Genomic DNA, 21,396 nt, shown 5'->3' with positions numbered 1-21,396 from the left:
ATCCTTAATGAAGATGTTGAACAATATGGGTCCAAGGACAGAGCCTTGGGGGACCCCACTGGTCACAGGACACCATGATGAGTGACTGCCATCGATTACAACCCTCTGGGTCTGACCATGGAGCCTATTTCCCAGCCAGCAGATCATGGTGGACCCAAGGCCAGAGTTGGCTAGTTTCGCCAAGAGGTGATCATGGGATACCAGATCGAAGATTTTTTTGAAGTCAGGATATATGACATCAATCTCATCTCCCTTGTCCAGATAAAAGTGAATACAGAGGGAAGAGAATTCTTGCCCAATTAATCTTACCCATTCACTTATGCTTTGGCTCTTGGAAGGGCTGCGGGCTGCAGCTGTGTTGGTCTTAGGACATAGGCAGGCAAGGTTCTTTGAGCATATGCGATATCTTTTATTAGACCAACTTAGTTAGAAAAAAGTTCTTAGCAGGCTTTTGAGCGCAATCACCGAGATTCCCTATGCCTGACGAAGGGCGATTGTGCCCAAAAGTCTGCTAAGAACATTTTTTTCAAGCTACTTAGTTGGTCTAATAAAAGATACCACATCTACTCAAAGAACCTTGCTTGGCTCTTGGGAAGTACAGAAATGTAGCTGGGTTAAAAACTTAAGGCTATGTGTAGACAAAACGAGGGGCATGTGTACACGACACTTTAAAGCAGGTTAAATGCTTTTGCACCACTTTAATGGTGTCGGTGTTTGCGCGCCTTGGCGGCATTGCACATTAACTCCAGCTGCTGTAGGAAATTCGGTGGCGTAATGTGCCTTAAATGACTTGGGGCGCAGCAAATTAAAACTCCTTCGAGGAGTTTTAGTTTGCTGCCCTCTATAGCTACAGAGCAAAGCACTGGGCTCCATGCAGCTCCGCAGCTCTGTAGAAAGTGCTGCGGGCAGCCTGGCAGAAGCCCACGAAAGCAGGCTCTGCCCAAGACAAGCAGGGAGCCTGATCTCTTCCCCAGTCCTGCCTGGAGCCTGCCTGAGCTGTGGGGGGGCCCAGTGCTTCCCTCCACAGCTGCGGTGCCCCCCAGGACTGCCTGAGCTGGATGCCGCCTGGGGGGCCCACTGCTGCCGCAGAGGGAAACACCAGGCACACCCCACAGCCCAAGTACTATTCTGCCTGCCAGCAGCTCGCCTTCCCTTCCCTACCGGAGGCTGGTAAGTCAGCATGGTCTGTGCACGACACGGGGGTTTAATCAGCCCTAAATTGAGGCAGTGTTTTTTAAACCCACCCCCACTTCAATTTAGGGTTCTCGTTTCATCTACACACGCCCTAAGACTTTTCAGCTCTGAAGATACTGCTTAAAGTGTACTTGAAGTGGATATACAGCAGACCCTGTCACTGTTTTGTATCTAGTGCTCTCAAAGAAGTCAAGGTAAGGCACAAGTGCCAATCAATAGCAATCAGTACCAATGAAGGGGTATACTATACAATGCCTCTTATTTCTGCATGCCCTATCACCAATTTCCCCAGTGCTGGTTCTGAAACTGGAGCGCTCCAGAATTACTGCAAAGATCACCAAGAGGGACAACCGCATTTAGTCAGTGGTCCATAAGGAAAATTCTGGGAGTGGGCACCCACTTTGGCAACACATTGGGCACATCTCTATGAGCGTGCACATGAGGTTTGTGGCACTGCAAACCTGCCAGTGATGCTGCAAACTGCATGCACTGCACATGTACACATTCACTGTGCTGCTAATTTGCAGAGCAGTGGGGGATTTTTGACAGTGGGAGATCCTGGTGTAAAAAAAAGTGCCAAAAAAGTGGGATGGCGCACATCATGGCAGCATGGATTGCTCAAAACCAGAGCCTGGCTGGCTGGCGCCCTGCTTTAGCTGCAGGCTAGGAGCGACATGCCCAGATCGCCACTGCTGCAGCCCTGGGAAGCCCCCAGGACCCCAAGTAAGGCTGCTGGCCCCAGCCTCCCCTACCGAACTCAGGGCAACAAATATGTGCTGCTACTAGTTGTCCCCAGAGAAATGCAGCATTCCTGCTCATGGAGACACCCATTATGTTACTGCCAGTTTGCTCAGAACATCACATATGGGAGTAGACGGAAAAAAACAGTCCCTTAAATGTTCAGGAAGAAGAATGGCACTTATTAGAGTGACCACCGTTACTTCCTGAAAATAACAGGCAACAAGATAATGGATATAAAAAATAGCACAGATAAATATTGACGTGTGCAAGAGAGAGCATTTATTTCCACTCTACCTATTAGGTGTCTGAGTGTGATTTCATTATACTATTTTCAAATCTCTGACAACATGTTAATGGACCTACTTTGGTAAAGTATCATCATTTTAGCCTTAAGACTAAAAAACGCACTCAGGAGGAAAACCCATTTGCTCTCTGGTTAACTGGTTTTCAGAGGCTTAAGGAGGACATTTTGGTGTTTAATGGGTGAAGTAGATTCTGGCTCCTAGCTTTTTTTTTTTTTTAAAATCTGGTACAGGATGTCAACTTGGGGGGGGGGGAGGGAGGCGGAGAGCAATGCACCCGTGCTTCAGTTCACGTGCAGTAGCAAAGAGTAGCAAAGCAAAGAGTCTGGACCCATAAAACACATTTAAACTTCTATACACAAGGAGCAGACACATGGCATGTAACAGACCTTTCGTAGTTTCATAGTTAGTAGGGTCGGAAGGGACCTGAGCAGATCATCGAGTCCAACCCCTGCCATGGCAGTACTGGGGTCAAAACCCCAGCAAGGTGTTCATCTAGCCACCTCTTAAAGACCTCCAGGGTAGGAGCTAGCATCACTTTGCTTGGAAGTTGGGTCCAGATCCTAGCCACCCTGACAATGACGTAGCACCTCCTGATGTCTAATCTGAATTTACCCTCTGCCAGCTTGTGACTTATTTCTAGGCACTCCTGGCAGTGCTCAGGGGAACAGGGACTCCCCCAGTGCCTGCTGTTCCCCCGACTAGTTTGTAAATGGCCACTAGATCCCCCCTCAGCCTTCTCGTCTCTTCTAAGATCAGAAGTATGGAGTTAAGCCTGGGTAAAACTAAAGCAGCGTAAATGACAGTAAGGTAAGTTGCATCTGCTTCTCAGCCCAACTACCAGGCTAATCAAACAGGGCACCTACACATCTGCCAAATGCCTGCTCTGACGTGTTAATTAGCACATATCAGAGCAGACTCAATTAATCACATTAATTAACATGCTGCAGTGCCTCTGCATCATGTGTATTCAGCGTCCCCACACTTCAAAATGGCAGAGGGGGGCACCTGAACTAAAACTTGTCAAACGAGCTTGAGTTTAAGCACTCCTGCCACCATTCTGAAGTGTGGGGTGCTGAATACATGCGATGCTGCGGGCGCTTTCACTAGAGCAGCTCATGGATCGAGTGCCCCCCCTTTCCATCCCAGAGCATGTGTATAGATGCCCACAGGCACTATTTGCTCCTGGCGAGGCACTTTTAGAGCACCTATGGTGGAAGCTACCCAGGGAGCACAACTACTCTGCCCTCTTCAGATGTTTTTTCTTACATGGGTGCACCAGTGAAGTGTCCCTACGGCAGTGCTTCCCAAACATTTCCTCAGCATAGCCCCATTTATGGCCCCATTTCCTCAGCGTGATCCCATTGCTTCAGTGTGGCCCCTTACTCCCAACCCACAACCCCCTCACCGCTGTGACTATCTGCTGATGTTGCAACCCAGTCTGGGAATCGCTGCCCTAGGGATCCTAGTTATGACAGGTCATTTCGAGGTGGTCTACATGATGGGTCTCTACCCAGAGAGGTGGTGGAATCTCCATCCTTGGAGGCTTGTTTTAAGACCCAGCTAAAGCTTTGGCTGGGATGATCTAGTTGGGAATGGCCCTGCTTTAAGCAGGGAATTGCACTAAATGACCTCCTGAGGTCCCTTCTGTCCCTAATTTCCTATGACTCTATGCCACACTCCTGCTCGCTGTATACTGATTACACTGAATGGATCAGAAGAGCAAGCCGAGGTGCAGCGCCCCCTTCTCCAATGTGCCTGAGCAACCGAGGTTTTATGTTGCTTCTGAAGTTCACTCAGAGGAGCTTGAATTACCATTAGGATTACTCTGTGAACTTGCCACTTGTCCATTCACGCACTCTGATGGGACTAAAGGAGCCTCCACCTCTGTTCTAGGCTGAGTCAGCAGCTCCTACAGCATGAGCCAGCCACTATTTCACTCCAGGGCGTTCAGTGGTTGTTGAAGCTTTCCTGTCTAAGCTGGCGTCACCGGGTGTTAAATACGAAATTATTTTATTGGCAGCTCAAAATCAGCATATTTGCTGAAAAACTATTATACACTGAAAAATATGCAAATTAGTCTTTTTCTTATTTACTTTATATTGCTCTCCGTAGCATGCCAGTGAGTGAGTGAGAACCGGGTCATCAAAGTTGGAGCATCTCTTTATTTTGAGGGAAGCCATCATAAGAACGTGCTGGCAGCAAACCTACAAGCCAGTGAGCTAAGATAAAGTGTAGGGAATATCTTAAGTCCAAAACTGAAGTCTGGGATGGAAGATGTTTGCCTGTATTGTCTGCTGGCATCCGAGCTCCAAGACTTCCAGGGTTGGGCCTGCACGTAGGATGCCCGCCAATGGATTTGTGGGCATCTGAAGTCCTGGGGGAATGCGTCTGGGGTGGAGGATACTCGCTGGCTGTAGCACCATACATGGGGTTTGGAACGATCCAAAGTTTGGCTCAAATGATATGATTTGGAACCAATTTGGCTAAATTGCCCTGGAATATGAAATACATTAAAACCAACCAACCGAACAAACCCACAGATCACTGGTAAGGGGGTACATTCCCCCCCCCCACCCCGAGATTGGCCTCTGACTTGGCACCACCCAAGATGGGGCAGTTTTTTGCTGTGAGGGCCCGCGGCATGGGTGTGGGGAGCCACTAAGCTGCAACACAGAAGTATAGGGGTGGTTTTGGCCTGCCACAAATTGTGCCCTCCCGATTCAGGAGGCACCAGTCACCCCTGAACAAACCTAAAGTCAGCTAAGCCTCTCTGAGAGTGACTTGGGTTTTGTTCCAATTACCTACCGCACATTTGGAGCATCTTAGTGATCATACTAAAAGTGTGGAAGTGATCATAGAAATACGATAATTATCATCACCCTGGCAATACCGCCTGTCTCTTCTCTACGATCCCCTCCTTCAGTGGCCTTGAGAGGCTGGAAGCACCCGAAAGGGGCTCTGCCCACCTCGTCAGCCCGGGACCCTCTCCCGCAGCGTCACGCACTTACATCGTGATGATCCTCCACGACCCAGACAGGCAGCGCGGGGTAGGCCCGGAGACGGCCCCGATCCCCCGGAGCCCCAGCGCCGCTCATCACGACTGGGCCGAGACCCCGCTGGCGCCGACGTTCCCCGCGCCGAACGCCGTAACGTTCCGCGGGCCGAACGCCGGGCACCGCAGCGTTCCAAGGAGCGAACGCCGGGCACCGCAGCGTTCCGGGCCAAGCAGCTCCCAAGCTACGCAGCCGCCGCAATCAAGCAGGAGCGCCCCCTGCCACGGGGGCCGAGCCAGGGCCGCCGGCGAGAGCCCCGCGATGGGATCCCTGCCCTACGAGCGGCCCCGCGAAGCCGACGGGAGGGGAGGCTTCCGCTCCGGCGCTCCTCCCTCCCGCTTCCCGTTCCGGCGCCGGTGCCCCGCTCACTTGTCTCCGGGCTGGTGGGCGCCGGGCTCGCGGGTTTCGCTCTCGAGGCTTGGGGAAGACTCCGGTAGGATGGGCACTGCGATCTTCTCTGGCGGGGCGCGGGGGGCTGGGGAGCGGGGCCTTCTTCCCTCCCCAGCTGAGTTGTAGGAGGAAAATCCCGTTTGCCTCTGCTCCCCGCTCTCCTCCCTTCTCCGCATCCTTCCCCCGGTCCCAGTTGCTTGCTTTGCTCCGGGATCCCAGGTTCTCGTGGCCGGTTTGGGTTGCATCACCAGCGGCCCCAGAGCTCAGACAGCCCCCGCGGGCCTCGCCAGGCTTCAAGAGCTGAGTGTTTCCCCTGAGCCTGCTAGGAAGTTGAGCTGAGCTCCTCTCCCGGCCACGAGCTCTGTTTCCTATGGATCTGGGGCCTTCTCTCTGCTGTGCAGTTGCTCCCAACCCTCAATCCTGGGGGTAATTTAATTAGAGCTGAAGTTGTACCGTCCTCTCTATTGTGGCCACGGTTATACATATAGAATCGTAGGCCGTGTCCAGATGAGCGCGGAGGGGTGGGTCGTGGTGCTGCAGACCCGTCTGCCGTGCCACACGCCGCACATTCGGGCATTTCCCACATTGTTACCTTGTGGTGCGGGGGGTGCTTTTTGACCCCTGGAGATCCTAGGGTCAAAAAGCCCCACGCAGAAAAAAAGCGGGGAGGCACATTTGGCGGTAGTGTATGCCACCCAAAGCCGGAGCCTGGCTAGCTAGGCTCCAAGCTGCAGGAGCGCCCAGGACCCCAAGTAAAGCTGCTGGGGGTAGCACAGTTGCTGGCACCAGACTCCTCTATGCCACTCAGGGTAACCTGCTGCTCGCCAGTGGGCAGGTGGCACTGGCGTTCCCTGGGGACAAGTAGCCGCAGTACAAGGTGTGCCACTGCTTCTTGTCCCCGGGGAACCAAACGTCCATGCTTGTCTGGAGGTGGCCATAGAAGCTAAGGGTGGGAAGGACCTCAGGGGCCATTGGCAATGCATAGGGGGTGCACGTGCACTCCCCATGAAAATGTGCCATTGACACTGCCAGGACCCATTTGTAAAATCTCTATCCTACTGCTATAGCCCAGGTGCCACCACTTCTCCTTTCAAGCCATGGCTCTACCCTGGAGAGGAGGTGGGGTGGCAGGCAGTGTCATTTGTGCCCCCCCCCTCATCTCCCTGATGCATCGTTTTTGTCCCCGCTCCTCACCCCTCTGCCCTATAGACTTGGGGCACATGGCACCCTCTGCCTGCTCTGCCTCCTCCCACTCCCCCCCAGCCCCAAGCACCCCCTTGCAGGCTGAAACTCTGCCAGCCTGCAAGGGGAAACCTGCAGTTTGCCACATGTTTCTCCTTCAAAGGGGAACACATTTTTAAAGTTTGTTGATCCATTTTTTAAAGCTTGTTCGTGACCCTTTCATATATTCTTGCAACCCACTTTTGGATTGCAACCCACAGGTTGAAAAATGCTGATGTAGGCCAGCCCCCTGTTTAAAGCAGGACTGTCCCCAACAAATTATCCCAGCCAAGGCTTTGTCTAGCTGGGTCTTAAAAAAATCTCCAAGGATGGAGAGTCAACACCATCTCTGGGCAGCGTGTTTCAGTGCTTTACTACCATCCTAATGAGATATATTGGAACAGCTGTTCCCACAGTGGGAAAGGAATAACAGTATTGGCATAGGTTTTGCCCATGCACAAAAATACACTGCTTTAACGCTACTGTTATAGTGATGTGTGTTAGTGTTACCACAGCTCTATTAATATCAACTATAATGGCATAATTGCTGCCCTAAACAAAGAGAGAGGTTGTACTGCTACATGGCATCTTCATGCCAGTGTAACTGTATCTTTATTAGGGTTTGTACCTTGTGGAGTCGTGGTTCCGGGGTAACCATGGTCTCCTTACGTTGGGGACTGCTTCCCGAGGTTAAGGGTCGCTCACCTGTAGGTTTCACGCGTCTAACTCGCTTGCCACGACTTTGATGGTAATCTGGTTCAGTTGTATTGTCCGACACGTGTCAGTCCGAAAATGAGACTCCCTGCCTCTCAAGGTCCCGCGTTGATGAGGGCTCCGTCACCCCTATACCCTCGCCTGTACCACCGGGAACGTGACCGTCGCTTATGAGTCTGTCACGTAGTCCGATCTTCCTCCCTCGGATTAATCCACAACAAAATGCAGAAGAACAACACAAACACAGCACCGAACCAGAGCTCTTAAGCTTGGACTCTCACTCCAGTCCTCAGCGGAGTCCACCGCTCTTTCCCCTGTTTCCCCCAAAGGGGTTCTTCAGCCCTCCTTAGGGCTCTGTGAGACCACTCGGTCCCTTACTGCTGCCGCAGTGAATTCACCATCTGAATGCCCCTTTTTTAAGGGCTTTATGGTATATGCGCCTGTTGGGTGGCAATTGCTCCCAGCCCGCTAAATTAGTCCTTTAGCTCGTTGGGCTCTCTGCCCGGGTTCACAAACCCTGCAAGGGGCTTACCCCTGCTCCAGAAAGTGCGGCCGCGGCACCGGATGGCGCGCATCCGCTCGAATGAGCTCCTGCCGGTGTCCGTCTCCCTGCTGGGCTCTTCCGGTTCTGCTGGGGCTCTGCCTAGTGCCGGTGGCTCATTTATACTGGCCCTCTCTGCCCGGGCCCCTCGTTCCTCCCTACACCTGCAGGAGGTAGGTTCGCGCCCTGTACTCAGGGTTGGAGAGGGGTGTTGCATGGCGACTGTGCCGGGGAAAGGAGTCTCAGCGTCCGCTGGCCCCTTTCCTCCCTCACATACCTACGTAAGTATTTTGGTAGCAAATCATGTCTTGAATTCATATAGTCACATTGCTGTAAAATGTGTATGTAGCCAAGGCCTTGTTTCTCTAAAATTCCCCACTGCTGCTGCCGCCCTTCCAGGTCTGCTGATGGTGCTGAGAACAGGAGCCCTAATGGAAGTGTACTGATGACCACACTTAGTTTAAGCATGGTGTTTTATAGGTTGGCTCTGCATGTCAACATAGTGCTTAAAATGCTGCGTTTGCCTGGGCCCATATTAAAACCCCCCACTTATACTGGTATGAAAGTGCCTCTTTAGCTCTTTGTATTCATGAAGAGGAAGAACTGTAGTGGTAAGGGTGATAACCTTTATGATGCATAATTATTTTGATTGTAATAGAAATCATACCCCTATTTGAAATAACTAACCTGCTAAAACTCTTAAGTGTAGACAAGGCCTAAGTGTGATGCACTGTTTACCACAGCTCTGCCATATCTCTGAAACCAACTGTCTCTTGGCTTCTTGCCATCATGTTCTGTAACTCTTCTACAGTGTCCTAAGGGTTAGAGATAACACTGCTTCTGTTGGGCAGCTGGAGTGGAAGTGGAGGTATTGCTCAGACTACTATACTCTAACAACACATGTCTACGAAGCAAGGTGCGCAGCTTGAGTTCATTTATGTCTACTGACATTACTTTCATCACTTTTGTATCTGCAGGAAGAAAAGACTTTGCTAGGGACTGAATACGAGAGAAGAAATAGGCCTTATTTTCAATGTGAGAATACTCAAGTCAACAGGTTCCTGCTACTAAGGAAAACGGAGGAGGATCGTCGACCAGCAAATTTCTCAACCTCTTGAAGGTTAGATTTTGATTTAATTTAGATTTAAAAATGCTGGAGAGGGGCCTTTAAAATAACTTGTACATTCAACATTATTTCATAATTTTTTTTTTCAGTTTCAGGTCCAGACCTGGTTTCTTTGTACTGCTTTAAATGATAATAGTGAGACTGAGAGTCCTAGTTTTCTGAGCCCTAGAGCTTAGGGCTCTAATCAGAGATGTATATCTTCTTTAGAATGATTTTTTCTAAATGCTGATCGCTCAGCAAGTGTATATGCAATGGACATCTCTTAAGGCAATGTTTTGTTGAGTCCCTTAGCCAATGAAATGTAAGTCCACCTCAGTCAATTTAGGGGTGTGCCGAACCGATGGTCAATTATTAACCAGCCATATTGGTAGATACCGATCTGATAACTGATATGCATCCTGGGTGGGGTGGCACTCAGAAGTGGTGGAGGTGCTGGGAGGGGTGGCTACAGGATGAGCTAGAGCCACCCCAAAATTCCCCATAGCCCTTCTGTAGCCACCCCTCCCTGTGCCACCACTGCCTTCCCCACCCCTGCTGACTCCGAGTGTAGCCCCAGCTTGGCCCCTCCCCACGCGCTGTGAAGAGGTTGATGCAGCCCCTGATCCTGAGTCCACAGTGGGCAGTCCACCCTCTCCCCGGGCACAAATCTGGGGGGCAGTACCTCCTCTGCCTCTCCTGGGGGTGCACACAGTGGTGAGGAGTCCTACCTTCCTCCCAAATGAGCTGCCTTGATCTGCCACCCCCCCATGGTGGAGAGTGAGGGAGTGGAGCAGGGGCAGGCCCTGCACAGCTGAGTGGGTGCAGGGTGGAGCTGCAAGCATCTTGTCTGGGGGGAGGGTAGGGAGCACGCAGCCTGGGAGGGCATGGGGGGTATGATCTGTACATGGGGTGGGGTGGGCTGAGAGCTATGCAGCTGGAGAGCCTGGTGCCACCCCAGCTCTGCCCCACCCCATGTGCAGATCTGAGGCATGTGCCCCCCCTACCCATGGCCTCCTGCGTTGCGTGTCCCCGCCTTCCCCTCACTTCCCAGCTAAGGCGCTTGTGACTCCAGCTTGCTCCTGCCCCTGCTGTACAGCGCCAGCCCATGCTTCATTTCTCATCTACCCCCCACCCCCACCACGAGCACACCCCTCACCAACTCTGTTGCAGCCACTGCCGGAAGCCCATGGCCCTACTTCTGCCCCATGTGCTGGGGGGCTAAACCCTGTTGGCCCCCCACTTCTCCCACCAATGCCCCCTCCCCCCTGCCAAAGGGTGAGTGGGGCCCTGGCCAGGCCAAGTCCAGCCAGGGGAGGGTCAGAGCCCGAGTGGCTCATCCAGGTGTGCGGGGGGGCATGTGTCCCCCCGATCTGTGTGTGGGGCTCAGGGTGTAAATTCCAGTGTGCAGTGGCAGCCGTCTGCCCCATGCACAGATGGAAAAGGCAAGTGGGTCCCGGGCCTCTGGCAGGGTGCATGTAACACAGGAGGCCCCTGCCCCCCCTGTGCCCTTGGATGAGCCCTGTTGGCTCTGATCATGCTCCAACCCAGCTAAGACCCCACTCACCCCTGCCTGTGTCCCACTTCCTCCCTCACCACAGGATGGCAGGGTGTAGAGGGGGATCGCCTCACACACTCAGCTCAGCCCCGGTGGCAGGGGCACGGCTCAGCCCAGCCACATGCATCCCACCACTCCTGGACTCTGTCCTGGATGCTCCAAACGTATGTTCTGCCACTCCCAGTCACGGAACCTCTGATAGTTGATCTCAGCCCCCCGAGACTGAGAGAGACTGTCAGAGGCTCCATGATTGACCAGTCAATCAGGCTCCACTGATATAGAAGAACAGTGGAAATTAGTGAAATGGTATCAATTTGCAAAAATCACACCCTAGTAGGAATTGGCTATTTTGTCCATGGCTGCTTTTCATCATCTTTCAAGAAAGATAATTTGAGGTGAATCACACTGCTGGGTATGTACAGACTAGATCATAGCTGCCATTGCTATATTCTCCTATGAGATACTGTGACTCAGTTAAGCCTATATTGTCTTGATGCAGAAAGGTATTCTGACCAGACTGGACTAGAGAGAGAGCCAATGATGCGCCAAAGCCACTAGAGACTGTAAAGTCCTAAAGAGTAATCAGAATGTGATATTTGAATCCCTGCTATCACCCTCTTCCTTTCATTTGTCCTCTTTGTTCCCCACATTTCTTCTTCCATTTGCCTTGTAGTTAATAATAGTATGGGTTAGGTGGCCAATGTTGTGTCTTTTGTTACCATGCCATGAGCCTATGACCAAACAGGTAGTCAAAAGCAGTGTCTAGTGCCATTTCTTGGCATAGCTGATAGGAACTTGCCCTGTGCCCATATTTCTCCAGTGGCAATGTTTGCAAGAAAATAACTTTTGTTTCTGGTACTTCTATGCTTTCCATCTGCACTATTCTTTTCTTTCCCTCTTGTATGTGCTTTGTCTTATTTCATCCTCAAAGAAGCAGGATTGAACTTCTGCAATAACAACAGCTCCAACCTATCTTAGTTATTTTTCCAGCTAAAGGATGAGTTATTATTACCATCAAAAAAGTCTGCCAAAGAGGATGTTTCCTAATAAAGTAATAAAAAAATCCACCGCATCTAAGGTTAATAAGGGCTATTGGTAAAATGAAACCTGTACTTAAATATTTTATGCTTTAAATAGCACAACAGTTTTCCCTTCTTTTTCTCAATTTTTAACAAGGGGCTATAAGGAAAACAGCAATGAGCAAAATAACTAGTTTCTATTTAGGTATCATTTCTGCACCTCCATGCCAGTTAATTACTTTCCAAATCTATCACAGGTTATAAATATCTTTTATATATTGTTTTGCCATTAAGCTTATAACCAGGTAAAAGAAGCAAAGCAGGGCTTGATATTTCATTTGGGACTAAAGCTTGGCATTGAAGATGATATCTTTTTTCAAACTGAGTCTTAACTAATCTGAGCAACTAACTAATCTCCTGTGGTGCACTTGTGGCATTGTACATTTTATCTTGTCATCTTTTTCATTGAAGGTGAGCCATGTCTTTCCATTCTGGACGAGGATGTCCCCGGGGCCAAGGAGGACCTGGAGTTAGAAATTCAACACAAACCTTCAGACCTCAGAACCTGCGGCAACTTCACCCTCAGCAGCCTTCAGTGCAATATCAATATGACCAACAAGCCACCCCTCCAGCTACCTATTCTAACCCTCCAACCACAGGGTACATGCCTCCTCGGTTGGATTTTGTACCTTATCCTCCCCCAGTGCCTCCATCAGCACAGAGTCCAATCAGCCAGTGTCCCATGAGGCCACCTTTTCCAAACCATCAAGTGAGGCAAAATTTTCCAGTCCCTCCTTGTTTTCCTCCTGCTCCTCCGCCAGTGCCAAATCCTAGCAATGCCCCAGTGCCTGGAGCCCCCACTGGACAAAATGCATTTCCTTACCTGATGCCACCTCCTGCGGTGCCACATCCTCCACCACCACCGGTCATGCCACAACAAGTTAATTATCAACCGGTCTACTCTACAGGCTACTCACAGCAGTCCTTCCCACCTCCTAACTTTAATAGTTATCAACATAACTCTAACACTTTCCAGAGCAGTAGCAGCAACAATAGCAGCAGTAGTGGTAGCAGCCATTTCCGGCACACAAGTCAGTACCAGGGAGATAAATCCCAGAGTGAACGAAGGTCCCCGGAAAGGAGTAAGCACTATGATGAACACCGGCACCGGGAACATGGGCATGTTCATGGAGACAGACATCGGTCCAACAACCATGGGGATCGGCGGGATCGAGGCAGGAGTCCTGATCGGCGAAGACAAGAAAGCAGTCGGCATAGGCCTGATTATGACAGGGGAAGGACGCCGCCTCGCCACAGAAGTTATGAACGTAGCAGGTAAATTGTTGTGTCTGAGTATAAGAAAGACCCATGCTGCAAGAGAATTTCTACCTTGAGTGGGGAGGCATTGTTAGTTATTACTAATCTATAAATACATGACCAACATTAGGCCAGGTGGTTTTCACTCCGTGTGATGACACAGTCTCTACCCCAATAATTAACAAAAGCTGCATGTGCTGCTCACTTTGCAGGGAGACACATTTACGTTAGTGGGATTCCTAGTGGGTTTTAGGCACTCATGCAGGGTCTGACCTTAAGTGCAGGAAGCAGTGAAATGGACTTTGCCATAAAGGCATGTCAGTGGGGAGAAGAGTTTGTCCTTGTGGTATCATGACAGTTCTGTTTTTACTTGGTGTCATTTTTTTTAGGCTAAAGTCCTTGGTCGAGATTTGCCAAGGTACCATATTTAACTGAATCCAAGACCACCTCAAATTTCATAGGTTCATAGATGTAGGGTTGGAAGGGACCTGAGTAGATCATCAAGTCCGACCCCCTGCCCTGAGCAGGAATGAATACTGGGCTTATATGACCCCTGGTAAGTTTAAGTTCATATGACCCCTGCTAGGTAATTATCAAGCCTCCTTTTAAAAACCCCTAATGTAGGAGCCAGCACCACTTCCCTTGGAAGCTGGTTCCAGATCCTGGCCGTGCTGACTGTGAAGTAGTGTCTTCTGATGTCTAGGCTGAACCTACTCTCAATCAACTTGTGGCTGTTATTCCTTGTTACTCTGGGAGGTGCTCAGGGGAACAGGGTCTCACCCATTCCCCTCTGGTCCCCCCTGGTAAGTTTAAAGACAGCCACCAGGTCCCCTCTCAGCCTTCTCTTGTGAAGGCTGAACAGGTTCAGGTCCTGTAGCCTCTCGTAGGGTCTGCCCTGCTGTCCCTGGATCATGTGGGTGGCCCTCCTCTGGACACTCTTGATGCTGGCCACATCCCTCTTAAAGTGCGGTGCCCAGAACTGGACGCAGTACTCCAACAGTGGCCGGTGTCACATAGAGGGGGAGGATCACCTCCTTGGCCCTGCTTGTGATGCATCTGTGGATGCATGACAAGGTGCGGTTAGCCTTACTGACCGTGTCCTCACATTGGCGGCCCATGTTCATTTTGGACTTGATAATGACTCCAAGATCTCTTTCTACCACTGTGCTTTTGAGAAGGGAGTTCCCCAGCTTATAAGTATGCTGCTGGTTCTTACTGCCCAAGTTCAGCACCCTGCACTTGTTAGTATTGAATCCCATCCTATTCTCATTCACCCACCCCTGTAACCTCTCCAGATTAGATTCTAGACATGGAAAATTATAACAACTTATTATAATTTTCCATGTCTAGAATCTAATTATTGGAGGGTTGTTTTAAATTAATTCCTTCCCCTTCCCCTCCCCACCCTTACCCCACTCCCATGGTGGCAGGAGAAACAGCATCGGGGGCAAGTGACGGAAAAGGAATGGGTGGTGAGGAGGCAACTGTTGGTGGACAGGTGGTGTAAACCCTGCCACTTACCACTCCCCAAGTGCCTTCCCCCAGCCATTCCCCCACAAGTGCCTGCCACCCTGGCCACCTCCAGTCCCTCCTCTTCTGCCCCCAGCATCACCTGGCACCTTCACCACAGTGTGCTATACTGCTATATTGTGTCCTTCCCCACACTGAGTCCTGTGCTGTTGTATGCCACCATGCCAGGTCTCGTGCCTCTGCACTAGATTCAGTGCTTCTGCACCAGGTCCTTTGCTGCCCTGAGCGCTACCCTGCATCATGCCCCATGCTTTTGGGTGCCCCGGTGCTGGGTCCCTTGCTGCTGTATGCCTTGCTGAGTGGATTCCTGCCATGTGTTCTGACTGTATTTTCACTTGATAATAGGTTCTAAGATGTGGCTTTGTTTTCCCTGTGTTGAATGGGGAGAAAACCTCCTCTCAGAATTGAGTTAATACAGTAAATATCTAACACTAGGTATTTAAATCCATATTTAGGCATATAAATATTAGAGCTTGATTGTTATTCCAGAAGTACTAAGTGCCCACAGTTTCACTGAATTTAGTAGGAGCTGTATACACTGAATTCCTCTGCAAACCAAGCTACCTTCATTTAGGGTCATAAGTATGTCTTGCATATGTAACATTAGGCATCTGTATTTCCAAATTTGAGATTTTGTTCTGAAGGAGTTTAACCCTTTTCTGTAATTATACACTTATTGAGACAGCTTTATTTTATTGACACGCTTAAGAGGAGGAAATGAGTTGTTTGAACAGTATTGTATTTTAACATTTTAAACTATAGGATTGCAGAAAGCTAATTATAATTAAGATGCAAAAATCATATTTATTTGCATTTATTAATATATACTGTATTTACTCCAGTCCAAAACAACTTCAACTTTGAGATGACTTTCCAATAATTGGAATCTATTCTTGGAAAATGTATAAGATCCATGTATAGAATTTAGTTGTTGGAGCATCGTTTTAAATTTGACCTCTGCCACTGCAGTAGTGGGGAAAGCAGCAGCAGAAGGGTGGCAGGGGAGTCAAGTGGTGTGACCCATGCTACCTGTCCCCCTACCTCCTGCTGCCCCCTCAGTACCTGTGCTCCTTGATGCTTGCCCTCTACCTAGTACCTGCATCTTTCAGTACCTACTCCCCTTCCCCCACTTCCCTGTACCTGCTTACCTGCTTCCACCTGCCTCCTGATCCCCCGGTGCCTGTGCCTCCCTAGCACCTCCCCATTAGTGCTTATGACCCCTGGTGCCTGTTTCCCCACCCACAGTGCTTGTGCCTCCCTGCACCTTGCCCTCTGCCACTTGTCTTCCCACCCGTCATTTGCCTCCTGTTAGTGGCTACATCTCCAACTTCAATCCTGAACCCAGGTTGAGACCGGAGCTAGAGCCAGATAAGTCACAGCTGGAGCTGCAGCCACTGCCTGTGCCCCTGCCTTGTACTTGAATCCAAGATAAAGGGCTTTTCCCCCCCATGTTGAATAGAGGGAAGAAATCTTGTTTTGTAAGTAAAGGAACATAATTGACAATGACATTGTTTATAAATTTCTCATCACGGATCCCACAGCTAAACCCCCTGGCTTTGCTTTCTGAAGGGAAAGCTGAACAGCGTTGAACAGGCTTCATATTGGACCAGGTAGATGCAACTATCTACTACACAAATGGAATTTTATTGAAGACCTCTAAGTATACTTAATTCACTGGCACAGCTGCTGAATGGACCCACCTGGCATTACCAGATGAGATGGTCCATGTTCTGAGGATTAGCAGAAAAAACTACTTGTGCTACTCCCTGCTCCCACTGGAAGCCTCATTAATGCTGGCGAGTCTCTGCAGGAAGACACGTTTACTTCAGTGGGACTCCTAGAGTGGTCTTCTGTGTGCACACATAGGAGAAGAGTGTGGCCATAAACTCAAGAGGGGTTGGGATAGGACTCAACATAAAGCAGTATGGATGAGGAGAAGGTTTTGTGGGTTCTGGTGGCTGAGTACTGGCAGCAGATGTGTAGGTCACTTAACGTTATCCGGGTTAATGTTATTTCCTTATTACATCACTGACCTATTAGAGAACATACTTGTTTAAAGTCACATGATGTGTGGTTATAACACTGTTTGGCCGCTGCCTGGTAGTAGGTAACTACTGTGATATAATTGGATTCGCTTAAGTTGGAGTACTGTGTCCACTTTTGGGCACTGTACTTTAAGAAGGACGTGGATAACCTTGAGATGCTCCAAAGGAGGGTCACTTCTTTGGTTAAGGGTTTGCAGGCCAAGAGAAGGCCTATGAGAAGAGACTAAGGGATCTGGACCTCTTCACCTCTCAGCCTTCTCTTGTGGAGGCTGATCTTGTGGTTGCCTACAAATTCATTAGGTAGGCGCAGCATGGGGAATCGGAGATGCTCTGTTCACCAGGGCACACTTGGGGTAACAAGGAACAATGGTCACAAACTGACAGAAAGCAGATTTAGGCTGTATACCAAGGAAAACTTCTTCATGGTAAGGGTGGCCAAAATTTGGAATGTGCTCTCCCCTTCCTTGGGGGTCTTTAAGAGAACGCTGGATAGGCACCTGGATGGGGTCATCTGACTGCAGCACTCTTTCCTACCCAGGACAGGAGGTTGGACTCGATCAGTTGAGGTCTCTTCAGACCTGAGCATCTATGAACCCATGAACCTAACATCATTTTGCTTGAAGTCACATTTTTTCAAGAAAGTAACTACGACATTAAGCGAGGAGTAACTGTAGGTGAATATAGAAACTGCCTAAAGCTCCATGTGCATGTACATTTATTCTTGTGTAAGTAGTCATTAGGTGGTGGAGCATTTCTCTTTTTATTTATTGGATGTTTTAATTTACTTGTATGCACTTCTGAAGTGACTGTCAGACCCTGAGGTCTTGTATGAGATGTTTGACTTGACTTATTACTGTAATCCTGAAGTTAATGTGCATGGAATAGATTGGGGGTGGGGGGAGGGTTTTAGTCCCCAAATGAATGAGAATGGTAGTGGCTGGATTTATTTGAGTAAACCCTCTGCCTTTTCTAACGTAAAATGTCAGGCAGAATGGGTGAGCTATGGAGGCTGTCTTTGCTTGGTGTAAATTAACATGGTATTAAGATGGATAGTGAAAGCAGGGGAACTAGGAGATGATCTGTCAGATTTCTTGAGGAATGGACCATCACCAGAAGACTTCTAGGTTCCTTAAAATCTAATGGTTGGAACATGCCATTTAGTCCATTACTGATAAACTATTTAAGATTTGTTCTTTGCTTTTATCAGGAACAGAATTTAAAAAAGTCATAGTTTTTTGTTTAACCTGTTTATTTTGACTTCTCAAAGGGAACGGGAAAGGGAAAGGCATAGGCATCGGGATAGCCGAAGATCACCATCTCCAGAGAGGTCCTACAAGAAAGATTATAAAAGAACAGGGAGGTAGGATGGAACATTTATTTGATATGGAAAATCTTATGATACAGTGTGCGCGTGTGTGAGGGGGGAGGTGGTGGAAAGAGGGAGAGAAATACTGTTTTAGCTCATCTTCCTTTGGTTATGAAAGTACAGAATTCAACCCTGAGCCGATAACAGTTTCCCTAGGTTCTAGTCTGTGAGGTATTATGTTCACAAAATTTAAAATCATTATTTAACATCGTTATATGCATCATAATGGTTTTAGCCCTTTTTCAAGATCTTTGTGACTCCTGTGAGCCCTGTTAAATAGGAGTCATTGTAAATTAGATGTTGTGGAGGAATGCAAGAAAACAATCTCAGTAAACTTGTGAAACTTCCTAACATATAACTAAGAAAGCTCTTTTGTAATACATAAAGAATGCATGGCAGTGGAAAGTGGTGTAAAAGGTCTATCAACATGAGCAATGTGACTATTTTAAATGGTTTAGATAAAAAAGGCTATTTTGTTCCCCCTTGTCTTCATAAAATGAATTTTAGGGATTGAGTAAAATTTCGTAATTTTTCAGAATTTAGCTGATTTGCTTTAAAATCTTTCATGCAAAGTAAAAAGAAAACTTCATTTAGGGTTAGAGTAAGTATTTTGGGATAAAAAGATGCCTGAGAGAATTAGAAAATGGTCAAAATTAGGACTTAAGGACAAGGGCTTTCAAACTCAAATCTCTGAGTTACTGTCAAATGACTCCATGTATTTGGTTTGTACTGAAAGGTTTGAGAGTTAAAATCAGGATATACTGCATGCAGTCTCCTGTAATTCCCACAGCAGAGCTCTTACTGTTTTGCAGGCAGGCTTTGATTTCATGTTATGTTCAGTATTAAAAGAGCAACAAAACTGGAAGTTGCTTCTCTTTGCTTTCTTCCCCTGAAGCCGATCCCCCAGCCGAGAGAGAAAGAGACCTCGTTGGGAGGAGGACAGAGAGAGGTGGTCAGAAGGCCAGAGTGCTAGTAAAGAGAAGAGTTACACCAGTATCAAAGACAAAGAACCAGAGGAAAATATTTCAGAAAAAAATGAGGAGGAAGAGGATGAATTGCTCAAGCCTGTCTGGGTTCGTTGTACCCATTCAGAAAACTACTATTCAAGTGACCCGATGGATCAAGTGGTATGTCTGAGAGAATCCCTAAATTACTGTGCATAGCAATTAAGACATTTATCAGCTTTACATTTTAGTCTCATCTAGTGCTTAAAGCTACTTTCTTTTCCGGTCTCATCCTCATCACTCATCAGTTACTTGCATTTTGGCAGTGTAGTTCTTTCTTCTTCACCACATTCTCTTGGTTCTTTGGTATTTGTTTTGGCTATCTACACAGGAGAAAGGATAGTGCAGCTTGCAGAAAGGTACTTTTCTGTTATACATGCTTCTGAACAAATCTGATTCTGTCTCACAATTTGTGGAAGGCACCAGAGGAGTTCTGTACAAGAAGTAAAAAACCACTCCTGCATATCTACCAATGACGAATATGTGCAGCCTTCCTAGTATACGCTTAACCACAGAATAATCTGCCTAGAATTTCAACCAGATAACTCCATTTACTATTGCACTCTTGTAATCTTCTAGCACGTTCAGCAGGCAAAAGGATGCCTTATAGATGTGCACCAGTTGCTTTATAAAAATAATTTTCTGTACCTTGTAGAACTGCCTCTTTTTCTTTCTTTCTTTCTTTTTAAACCCCGTGCTAATGTTTTATTTCAGTCTCTTTTAATTTGTGTAATTTGCTAACACATTTGTGTATTTGTTAGGGGGACTCCACTGTGGTTGGAACAAGCAAACTCCGAGATTTGTATGAAAGATTTGAGGAGGAGTTAGGAAAGCGACAGGCAAAAGCCAAAGCAGCCAGGCCACCATGGGAGCCACCGAAGACCAAACTAGATGAAGATTTGGGTAAGCACCATGTTAGTGAAGACCTGAAACTCAGGTCTCTTTGCATCAATCTGAGCTTCCTTTTGTAGGTATGCAAACCAGATAGGATTTAAAAAGTCCTTCAATATTAGCTTAACTGTCATTCTGGTTAAATTAGTGAGAGTTTTATTGTTGTTCTTAATAAAGACAGAGTAGGTCAATTCTAAACACTTTTCAAAATCTTACCCATTGATAATTGGGTATTAGCTTTTGAATGCCAAAATATAGACAACCCTGACAGCTGAAAATAAGATTATTGCTAAAGTAGTCAAGAGAGGATTAAAGAAGTGATATCAGCATGTATGAAAGATACTAATTGAGCTGAGAACTCAGTTTCGACACAGAGTGGAAAACTTGCTAAATGATGCATCATTAATCTGCACAGAACATTCTTGATCATTCTCCATTTCTCAGCAAAGATTCAATAGCAGAACTCTAAAATAAGGTCTCAGTTCTGAGATCTTAATGAAGTTTGTAAAATAGATGATTATTTTCCATCTATCAAACACCTAAAAGTATGTTAAGCATCTTACAGATCAAATGGGGAGGCATAGTCCATTCTCTGAAGATCTTACAGTATAATTTTAGAAAAGATACAAAAATAATGACGATAGACTCAAAGGTCGTTAAGACTTGCACAGTCTTAATCCTAAATCATATTCTCACCGAGTTCATCATCTTTACATTTATTGCACAGCTTTACTCACATTTGGTTGGTTCATAAATTGTAGTATCTGTACTGCAATACATTTTTTTTCAAGTACAATGTTATGACTAGTTAAATGAACCAAATACAGCTCATGAAGTTATCCTTGCCTGATATGTATTTACTCTGAATCCTGTCCTCCTTCCTTTGATATTAGTGACAGATGTGTGCATTTGCTTCAGGTAATGTTCACTGCTGTGGAAACAGTATCAGGCCCTCGGTTGTTACTTATCAAATTGCAGTAAATTGGAATGTTTCTCAACATTATTGTTAAATAGAGGGTTCACCCACATAACATGATAATCTTAGATTCAGTGTTTTTCATTCAAATTCAGTTTATCCAAACAACTAAAATTTCAGTTTATGCAAGCAACTGAAAATTCTCAAACCTGAGCTTGATCATTCGTATCTGTTGTATGAGCCTATACAAATATAGATATCAAATCTAATAAATGTAATTTATACTGATAAATTATATTAATTTTTATTTTTTTTACAACATAATACAGCATAATACAACAAATGAAATGGTGGTGTCATAAAATCATATGGCTTAAATTTTAACCCAAGAACAATGGTCCCTGAACATCCTTTTATCCTCTGCAGTTGGATGGGTTCATGAAGGCATCTGTGCATTCCCTTGGTGTTGTGAAAGGCAGTGGTAGCTAG

At 47.4% G+C, this 21,396-nt stretch overlaps 2 protein-coding genes across 6 annotated transcripts in view; one reads left to right on the top strand and one right to left on the bottom strand.

Annotated features, from left to right (window-relative positions):
- The window catches only part of CUNH5orf22 (chromosome unknown C5orf22 homolog), a 28,546-nt gene extending 22,981 nt beyond the window's left edge, over positions 1-5,565 (bottom strand). For 3 of the 4 annotated variants that reach the window (XR_002102357.1, XM_019542077.1, XM_019542067.1), the window contains exon 1: positions 5,249-5,564. Coding sequence is in view for 3 of the 4 variants with exons in the window: in XM_019542077.1 (XP_019397622.1) it covers positions 5,249-5,335 (87 nt within the window). In the remaining variant the exon portion in view is untranslated. Of the gene's footprint in view, positions 1-5,248 lie in introns of all 4 variants that reach the window. The other variant, XM_019542086.1, reaches the window with a different exon arrangement.
- Positions 5,566-5,645: 80 nt separating this feature from the next.
- DROSHA (drosha ribonuclease III) overlaps positions 5,646-21,396 on the top strand; it is a 104,443-nt gene continuing 88,692 nt past the window's right edge. Inside the window, exons 1-6 of one of the 2 annotated variants that reach the window (XM_019542057.1) lie at positions 5,650-5,726; positions 9,137-9,279; positions 12,310-13,173; positions 17,998-18,090; positions 18,992-19,223; positions 19,862-20,003. In XM_019542057.1, coding sequence (XP_019397602.1) covers positions 12,317-13,173; positions 17,998-18,090; positions 18,992-19,223; positions 19,862-20,003 — 1,324 coding nt within the window. In that variant the 5' untranslated portion in view covers positions 5,650-5,726; positions 9,137-9,279; positions 12,310-12,316. Of the gene's footprint in view, positions 5,727-9,136; positions 9,280-12,308; positions 13,174-17,997; positions 18,091-18,991; positions 19,224-19,861; positions 20,004-21,396 lie in introns of both variants that reach the window. The other variant, XM_019542048.1, reaches the window with a different exon arrangement.

The sequence above is a fragment of the Crocodylus porosus genome, unplaced genomic scaffold (genome assembly GCF_001723895.1).
Source record: "Crocodylus porosus isolate Cpor-Errol unplaced genomic scaffold, CroPor_comp1, whole genome shotgun sequence".
Classification (NCBI taxonomy): domain Eukaryota; kingdom Metazoa; phylum Chordata; order Crocodylia; family Crocodylidae; genus Crocodylus; species Crocodylus porosus.
This window is presented reverse-complemented; position numbering and strand designations above follow the sequence as displayed.